General features: G+C 34.7%; 1 protein-coding gene across 1 annotated transcript; it reads right to left on the bottom strand.

Annotated features, from left to right (window-relative positions):
* Nucleotides 1-1,108: 1,108 nt before the first annotated feature.
* On the bottom strand, nucleotides 1,109-5,206 carry LOC18447576 (uncharacterized). The gene is made up of 2 exons (XM_006857670.4): nucleotides 2,766-5,206; nucleotides 1,109-1,476 (listed from the first exon to the last, which is right to left on the bottom strand). The coding sequence occupies exons 1-2, from the start codon at nucleotides 4,614-4,616 to the stop codon at nucleotides 1,381-1,383; spliced, it is 1,947 nt and encodes a 648-aa protein (XP_006857732.1). The 5' UTR covers nucleotides 4,617-5,206; the 3' UTR covers nucleotides 1,109-1,380.
* Nucleotides 5,207-10,062: the final 4,856 nt, after the last annotated feature.

Below are 10,062 nucleotides of genomic sequence, written 5' to 3'. Positions count from 1 at the left end.
TTCCTATTAAGACTTTCAGAGCACACTAATACATTTCATAATTCCTTCGGGTAAAAGAACTACTTAGAAGGATCTTTTCGATTGAAATTTCGGAATCTATTTATTTTAGAATTACCAAATGAGTTTTTCATAAAGTAAGTTTTAGATTTTGAGTTCTTAAGACACTTGCTAATTCGAACTTTTAAAAAATGGGAGATCGCTGATCAATCTTCGAACATAGTTGTTCAAATATGTGTAAGGTCATTATGAATTTTTTTTATCTTTTTATTTTTTGTATTTTTTTATCTTTTTATTTTTTGTGGAATTGGTCGTTGGATATATATGTATAGGTAATACGGTTTAAGGTTTAGGATTTAAGGTTGAGGTATAGAGTTTCAGGAATTGGATTTGGGATTGTGTGGTTATAATGTTTAGGATGTAGTCATCTTTACAGGAAGGTTCTATCAATACTTGCACTAAACTCTTTTAGCCCACAGCCATATCACATTATCCAAAATAATCCTCCTATAAAAGACAGATGAAAGATCTCTAATGGACTCTCATATGTTACCATCCTAATCACAATCATGAAATCTAACAGTTCCCAATTCATTCTTCTAAGAGCAAAGTCCTGCATCATTTTACCCCAACCATCCTAATCACAATCATAAAATCTAACAGTTCCCAATTCATTCTTCTAAGAGCAAAGTCCTGCATCATTTTACCCCTATGTTACAAAAATTTGAAAAACCCTATTATCTCCCGAGTCTCCCAATTTTTCATTGTTTTTCGAATTTCCTTTGTTACATGTATCCTGGCCTGACTCGGACTCGCCTAAGTCAGACTTGGGGGACTTCGGATAGGACTCATGATGAGTCCAGGTCCTATTCTGACTGTGGAAACATTTATCACCCTGAAAGCCTAAAAAGAAAAACAGCACACCCACTGCAAAATCTGACAATTCACATTATATCTTTCTAGAACAAGGGGTCCCTTCTCTTAGGGAGAAAAGTAGTGACTCTTTAAAAGTTAGAACAACAAACAATAGGGCGTCAAAATACTTTCTGCAAGCATTTAACATAAGAATACTTTTAAACATATCAACTTAAAAAGAAAGGAAGAAAAAAAGTGGGGCAAAGAAGAAAGTTCTGCATTCTTTTACCAGAATAATGCTGTTCCAAGAAAAAACAACCCAAATTGAATAATATATATATAATATTATACAGCAAAATAATAAACACAAGTAAAAATGTATGATGTTATATTTAGCATAAGTTACAAATTATACTTTGATGAACACAATAGGCATGGTATGGAGAATATATGAAAGCCAGAAACCAAGGCCTCATGTGCTGGGAAAAAAATAAATGAATAAATATATTGCAGGGGTCGAGTCTTATACTAGTCCTCTTTACCCATAGCATCAAGCACAAATTCTACATACAAGTTCTTCAAGGCGATCATGATAGTCATGAGCAATGGACCCATAATTGCACCCTGCACAAATGAAACAAAAAGGAGAACAGTGATTATGAAATCTCCGTCACAAACTCACATTTTCATGGATCATTTCACAATCAAGCGACGAAATCATATCAATTAATATTTCAGAAATTCTTAAACTACCAAATTCAAAAAGAAATAGCAGTGTAGTGGAATTCAGCAGATAGTTTCATAGAAGTACAAAGGAAAAAACTATTTTGTTTTTCTTTATCTATCCATACATACTGAAAGGCATTCATATCATGTTTTTATAATTATTCAGGAAAAAGGATCTAGATAACTTCAACTCATAATTCATACATGTAATCTTTAACCAAGTAAGGCAAAGGAGAGTAAGTAATTCAGCATGTGCAAGTAAATGATATAAAATGCTCAAAGGATGACCATCGCATCTCAGTCGAGTAGTTGCCCTTGATTCTCCTTTCATCTCAATCAAGTTTGGTGTTTCAATCATGCATTCTGTAATATTTACTTCCCATACTTGCATCCAAGATTCTGTCAAACCCTAAACTCTAATATGATTTACTCTGGATAAAATCATGCTGGACAGTGGTTCTATTCCTTTCCACCCAAGACTTCGAAGGAAATAACTAAGACTAGATGCAAATACTCAGACCAAACAACTCATTGGCATACAGGTTACATAGAGAGATGTATGAGTAATAGATACAATTGGGTGCACAACCATGTATAAATCCATATATTGTGCAGCCATGAGTGCTTAAGAAAATATACAAAATTGTGTGTGTGCAAGCATGTAAAAGCACGTTAAACTCATCGAAATGAAGAACAAATTGCATTTAGATAAATACATGCTACTATTCACAACTAATGACAAAATAAAGGGAAAGAAAATTGAAAGATAAACTTCCTAGGAGCTAATCAAATAAGAAACAAAATTGAAAGATAAACAAAATTGCATTTGATCGCTACAGATGAAAGCGATCAAATATGAATCACCACCAAGCAATAGTAACAACCAAGTAATTCAGGCAAGTGAGCAGGCAAAATGAAGAAGAAGACTCTAAACACATAACAAGTGCAAACATAGGTAAACTCATAGTAAAGTCTAAAAGCATGGAGAGAACTCATAGTTAAGTTCAAAAGCATGGAGAGAGAGAGAGAGAGAGAGAGAGAGAGAGGCCAAATGCAGACTAGTCATCACACATAACAAGTACAAATATGGGTAAACTCATAGTTTATGTTCAAAAGCATGGAGAGAATTCATAGTTAAGTTCAAAAGCATGGAGGAGAGAGAGAGAGAGAGAGAGAGAGAGATTCACCTCCAAGGCTGAAGAGAACAATGCCATTCCGCCAAGTATGCTAAGCCCCGTGAGATAAGCGCTCTGACCAGGTATTTCTTCTTGGATTGCAGAGGCCCCAAAATCCATGGCCAAAAGATGCACACAACACAAAATAACAGCCTGGATATACCGCCCTTCCATGGCCAATTGAGCACCAGCAGGGATAGTAGAAAGCCAAGAAGGAAATATAGGTAAAAGGGGACCTAGAAAAGCCAGAATTGTTGACATATACAAGAAATGTATCTTAAAGAATCTGAACAGTAGCCATGTGAAAAAGCCTTGATAGAAAGCAACTTTAGCAGTTGCCAGGAGAACACTACTAATTGAACGATCCAGTACTTCAGCACACCTAACCCTTGTGGATTTTGAAAGCGGAATCATACCCAAAATATGGTCCATAACACCGCCTGATTCAGAAGTGACGAGAAAAAACAATAACCAGAAGAAAACTATGGATTGAGAAACAAAATTCATAATGTCAACCGCACCCGAAAGTATCTTAAAGAAGAAAGAGAAGAACACGTTTGCCCCTCCAGCCATTACCAAAGTGCTGCTAGATAATACCCTCCTCGATATCGTGACCCCTTTTAGAGCAAGCCCTTTCAATTTTTCAACTAAATCGCCCCTGGTTATCAAAATTTCTCCCGAAAAGGCATGTAGCTCTCTGTAAATCTCGCTCCACTCCCTGTTTTGAACCTTCGTTCGAATACTGTGAAACTTTTCGGTATATGGGTGAGGGGGAATTGAAGGTAGATTTGATTGAATTGGGCCAGCGGGTTGCATCAAATAAGGCTTAACTCCATCAACAAATTCAGTTAAATTATACTGAGTGGCCAAAGAATCAATCTGTGTCAATACTTGTTCATGGACCTTAGCAGAGTAAGTATCAATTAAAACAGGGATATTGTTATCATTAATCCACTGTTTAAGCCCAATTTTTTCTGCATAGTCACTTTCTTCCAAGTGGGTTTTCAGTGAAATAACTGCATCTTTTCCTTCTAATCCGATCTTATACGAGAAGAAAATCCCACCAGCTAAAAACCCAATAATTATGGAAGAAATTAAACCCACTGCAACTATAAAATTCAATCTTTTAAGGACCCAATCAGTGAAAAACCCGCTAAATCTCCTTCTAGATAGATTATGAGTTCTTTTAACAGAATAAATCATGGAAAGAGTTGAATTAACATCCGGAAAACCAGAATTAAAGAAACTGAGAAACGCCATCAATGGGAGAATCAGAACTAGAGGAAAACCTAGAATATCATACCCAAAAACAAATGCCCCAAAAGCAACTAACCATTGGAATAACTTGGCGAACCCCACCTTGCCGGAATTGTCATCTGAAACCTGGTATTTCCGGGAAATTAGCCGGAGTCCAACGAGTTTTAGGTCCATCAATGTACTGGAAATTACCTTAAATATGGCGATTGGAATGGCCAAAAGGGTCTCTAGAAACCCTAAATTTAGTGGGTATGACCAGAATTCAACCAGGGTTTTCTGAATTGCTCGAAGGGGCATCGAGAAGAGAATGGCCCATTGAATTGGACGCAAGAAGTCTTGAAAGAGTTTAGACAGAGCGTAGAGAACGGCTAGAGAGAGAAAGAGACCAGCATGAGCCATGGCGATGTAAAGAGCGAGAGTGACATTGGGGTTGTCCGAGAAGGTACGGTTTTCAGGCAAATGAGCATTTTTTTCTAGAGAGCGAGGTGGGGGCTCTGGTGAAGCGGGGCGCCGAATAGAGGCGGAGCGAAACATGTCAGACCAGGGGAGGTTTGGAGACGGGTCTTCTTCTTTTGGGGAAGCTTTACAGTAAGGAACGATGTCCATTCTAGAGAGAAAGAGAGAGATTGGGCTTTCGATCAGGTATCGCAATCAGAGGACGATGCACAAAGGTTTGCACCTTTCGAAGAGGGGGATACTGTGTTTTAGAGAGAGAGGTTACTCCCTGGACTTTTGATGGGGCAGAGGAATTTTAGAGAGAGAGAGAGAGAGACGGAAAGCATGCTGTTGTACTTTGCGATAAGAGAGAGAGAGAGACTATTTGTTCAGCGACAACGGAGACACCCTGGCCTTTTGACTTAGAGAGAGAGAGAGTTTCAGTCTACAACTGTTGAGAGAGAGAAAGAGTACATAGCTGTAGATAGAGAGAGTTTCAGTCTACAACTGTTGAGAGAGAGAAAGAGTACATAACTGTAGATAGAGAGAGTTTCAGTCTAGAGAGAGAGAGAGGAGAGTTTCAGTCCAAGATAGAAAGACTTCCCCCTGGTTAAGAATCTGAGAAATGGGGCACCCTTATTTCACTCTTAACTCACAAGGGACACTCGTCCTGGACCTCTCATGTGTGTCTGTGAGAGAGAGATTACATTCTAGAGAGAGAAACGGAGAGAGATTACCAGAGAGACCTCACCATCAACAGGGGAGGTTGAGGTTGAATTGTAGAGAGAGAGAGAGAGAGAGAGAGAGAGGGGAGTTTGAGGTTGAATTGTAGAGAGAGAAAGGGGCGTGATATGTGCTTTAAAGTCGAAACAGTGTGAAGGGGCTCGTAGAATAACGGTAGGGACAGGTTTGGAAGGAATTTAACTAATCGTATACTTCACTGCCCTTATCTTTCAATCCAAAGACACGAATACCCCCTTCATCTTTTGATTCTAGTTGGTTTGTATTTCCCAATAAATGAAATGCAATTTCTTTCGATGTGGGTCTTTCTTGAGCATAAAATATTAATATCTAGTATGGATGGCAACTGAATTGGCTTGTTGAACCATTGGTCTGGGGTTGAACCATTGGTCTGGGTGTGAACCAGATAATAGAGTCAACAAGTATGTATTTGACCTTCATCTGGGTTCTTGGATTGGCTCTAGATTAGATCTTAACAGCTCGTGGATCCCAATCAGCCCAATTTGACGCGACCCAATGTATAAGTACAAACACATGTTAATAATACTAAGTATATAGTATAAGATAACATTATTTATTATTATTATTATTATTATTATTATTATTATTATAGATCCGGATTCAACCACAACTGATCCATTCTCACCTCTAATTTTTATGACCAAAATACAAAAAAAAATTGATAAATTTTTCCAATATAAGTCTAAACAAGGCCAAACAACCTTGTGACCTAACTGAACTAGCCTAGTACAATGTGAGCATGTATTAACGTAGCCTAGTCAAATCTGAAGGAGCAAGGTGAAGGCTCAAACCTAGTCTATTGCCAACCCTAATTTACATCTCTATATTACATTATGTGAAGTGCCCGAATTTTTTATAAAACCTTTAATTTGTGATTCGAATTTTTTTTTCTTTTTTTCGAACTTTAAAACTAAAAAACCACATCTCATCTCTCTCTCTTTCCATTGTGGTTGTAGTTCATGTGATATCGTCTCATTTGGAGCCATCGTCTTCATCATTATCTGATCTTTATTTAAACAAATATTTGCTATCCTATCAAGCATTTATCGAATTTGCTAGAGCATAACAACCGCTTGAGACTCTTGAGGCCATTTTAATTTAAACAACGATTTGATGTCTTTTTAGAATTGTAAAGGATAATAAAGTCATTTTTATGATTTGAAGTCTTGAACCGACCCTTTGTCAAAGGGAAGCACTTTTCATGGCGGGTAACTTTTTCGGCGCGTGCGCTGGACTGTTAGACGATCGATACGCCCCCTTCTTTCATCAAAAGCTAAAAGATTTTCTACTCCTGCGGGAGTAGAATGTCCATTTACCCCGTTAGATAAAAACTTCCTTACAATTAATTTTAGGGGTATGACTTCTTTAACTTATAAATTAACTTCAATAAAAAAAAATTTTAATTGTACGCTCTATATGTTTGAAAAAAGAAATGTCTCGAGATTGAAAAAAAACTATCTAATTTTTAAATGGTGAAGATCAAAATGCTAGTAGGTTTGGCAATGTGTCATTTCCGTACACAAACCCGACCCAATTAGGTCTCCTGCAGACTTGGACCCAGCTTTGGTCCAAGTCATTTTGGACTTGGCCTCGGATTTAGAAATACAACAAATAAAAAAAAATTATATATATATATTATAGCGGCTTGGGTCGAGTCGACTTTGAACCTCGACAAAACCAACCCGACCTGAGTCGAACCGATACCCGGCGGGTCAACCCGATCCAGCTTCCACTCCTAAGTGTAAGAAAACTAAAATTTTATTTTTTTAAATATTCTAGTAATTATTATGTAGTTCCCAATCGATGAAAAAATACTCCAAAGTGAATCTTTTGATCAAGGGAGTAGAACTAAACTATGCGATTGAGGGAGCAGTACATGTGCTCCTGCCAAAATTGTTAAGATATCTCCATCTTCTGCAAGATTAGATTATTTTCACGTTCTCTCTATTTAAGTGAGAGGTTTAGTCTAGTCAAATTAACTTGGTTGTTAGTTTAACCAAATCAAATATTGAAAATAAATATTTTAAAATATAAAATAATATTAAAAATACTCAATTCTATTTAATGGGTTAAATTCACGAAATGTTAATTTTTTCCAATGTTTTATTGAACTCATTTTTCTTTTCTTTTTTTCTTCAAACGAGATTGGTCGACCACTGTGACCACCTCGTCCAGATTGGCCTTAATAACTATGATTTAAAACTATGGCAGCATTCTTAAGAAATATACATTTTGGAAAAAGATATACATTTTTTAAGTGCCTAAATGTTAAAAGGTCTTGATATTGAAAAATATAGTTTAATTTTGAGATATTTACCCATCTAAAGCGTATAAATACTATAATTATAAAATCATTTCTCAAGTTTGAATGTTATGTGCATATCCTTTTTGTCCCGTATTGTTTCTTCCAAATTTACCTTCACTTCGGAGATTGAAAATGCAAAGTCGTAAGTGGCTTCGGATTTTCAAACTTTGTAGCCATATGGTTTTCTTTTTTGAATTCATTTTTTAGGAAAATTGAAGTGTCACTCTTCCCTTTGAATTTTGAATATCTGAAATTGCATGAAATTTCTATGTAACTTAAGATATTCAAAATCCAATGTCAAATGTGACTTCAAATTTCCAGTAGTATTGGAGTTACTTCTATTTTTTCCCTAAAAAAAGGCTATAAAAATAAAAAATATGACTATGGATATTGAAAATCCGAAATCATCAACCGACACAATGACTTTGGATTTTCATTCACCGTGAGGTTACAATTGGAATAGGAAAGACAGACCACAAAAAGGATACACGCATAATATACAAAAATTGTAGTGGATTTTTATAATTAGATTATATACTATACTATATACGAGTAAATTATTCTTTATTTTTTTTTAGAACTAACTGAAAAATATTAATTAATTTTTCAAGACTAAGATCTGTGCATTTAAAAACTCAAAAATAAATTTTAGTTTTCAACAAAACTCAATTTGGTGATTTCACATGAAAACCTTTCAACGGAGAGAGTAAATATACAGTATGCTCTCACAAGAACACACTATTTGTACTCCCCCAAAAATAACATTAATCTGTTCCTCCCTCTATTGGGACAAGGCTTTTCTACAAGACCATTCGTTTTATTTAAAGCATGGATTGCTTGTATTATTTAAATGTGAAAAGGCAAGGAAAAAGGGAGAGAGGAAGGTGGGTGAGAAATGATTTCTGATTTTCATTTTATTGGTACCTCTCTATCTAAAACTTGACCCAGTGCTTTCAATTATTGTGTAATGGACCCAGTTCATAACCTCAATATCTCTCTAATATCAGTCAATCTTGTAATGGTCCCACTGTATAATCTCTAAGGGGTGACAAATCCAAATATATAGGAAAAGTCTTCCTAATTCTTATAGGCGAAATTGCACAGCAATTTCGTATATCTTTATTGTCGTCTAAAGTTCATCACACGGTCACGATTATCCGATAGTGTTTCATTTTTCATTTTTTTTTTCTATAAATCGAAATGACCTGAAATTTGGAATGTGTGTACATATAAAAAAATAATTCGTGCACCTAATATATATATATATATATATATATATATATATATATATATATATATATATATATATATATATATATAGGAAAAAACTAAGATTCGCCCACTAGCTCCTATGAATATATGAGTCCAACGGCCCAGATTAAATTTGGGTCGATCTGACGGTCACGGATGTCATCTTTTTCCATATATGTTCATATGCTCATAGGAGCTAGTGGGCGAATCTTAGTTTTTTCATATATATATATATATATATATATATATATATATATTCAATCCGGGCCGTTGGACTCATTTTTTCTTGTGAGCTAGTAGGCTCACCCAAGCTTTTTCTATATACACACACACACACGTACACACACACACACACACACACACACACACACATATATATATATATATATATATATATATATATATATATATATATATATATATATGGAAAAGATCTTGTCAGCCCATGGGTTGATAGCTATAGTGTTAGCCAATGACTCAGATTGAATATAGGCCGATCTGAGGGTCACGATCTCATTGTTTGTTTGAATTTTTATTTTTATTTTTAAATACAAATCACTTAAAAATATAAAAATAATATTTTGTATAATATAAATTGATCAAAATACCCCTAAAATATTTCGAACGTATTTTTGTCAATTTATATTATGATAATTATTATTATTATATTTTTATTAGTTGCGCTTTAATTAGAAGAATGAATGCCTAAGATTTCAAGTGATTTGGATATGTAAAAAAAAAATGAAAATTCAAATACGAAATGAGGTTGTAACGGTTAGATCAGCCCAGATTGAATCTGGGCCATTGACTGATACTATAGCAGTCAGCCTGTAGGCTAACATAATCCTCTCATATATATATATATATATATATATATATATATATATATATATATATATATATATATATATAGCAATGATTTCATCCAGTGGTTGCATCATAATATATTGCCTTAAAAAACTATGTTATGGCCATTTGTTTAATCCAAATTTTGAAATATACACTCTTTTCATTCTAATGAACAATAATAATAATAATAATAATAAAAAACACAACCTAGAAAGTATTTTTTTAGCCCAATTAACATAGGCCGCTCATTTTGATGAGATACTCAGATCTAGGCCTTAAAAGGATTTTTTTTATTTTGAGTATATAAAAGCTAAGATCTTAAAATTCACCAAATAAATGGTCTAGGTTCATTTTTGGAAGGAACTCATTTTGACCATATCTAAGGTTTCAAATTGAACTTTTTTTTTTTCGGATTGATAATTGAGATGAAAGAGAGTGTGTGTGCCTAAT

The sequence above is a fragment of the Amborella trichopoda genome, chromosome 10 (assembly GCF_054954075.1).
Source record: "Amborella trichopoda isolate Santa Cruz 75 chromosome 10, AtrichopodaSantaCruz75HAP2 v2.0, whole genome shotgun sequence".
In the NCBI taxonomy this organism is placed as follows: domain Eukaryota; kingdom Viridiplantae; phylum Streptophyta; class Magnoliopsida; order Amborellales; family Amborellaceae; genus Amborella; species Amborella trichopoda.
Note: the sequence above shows the minus strand (reverse complement) of the source record. Positions and strands in the feature narration are given on the sequence as shown.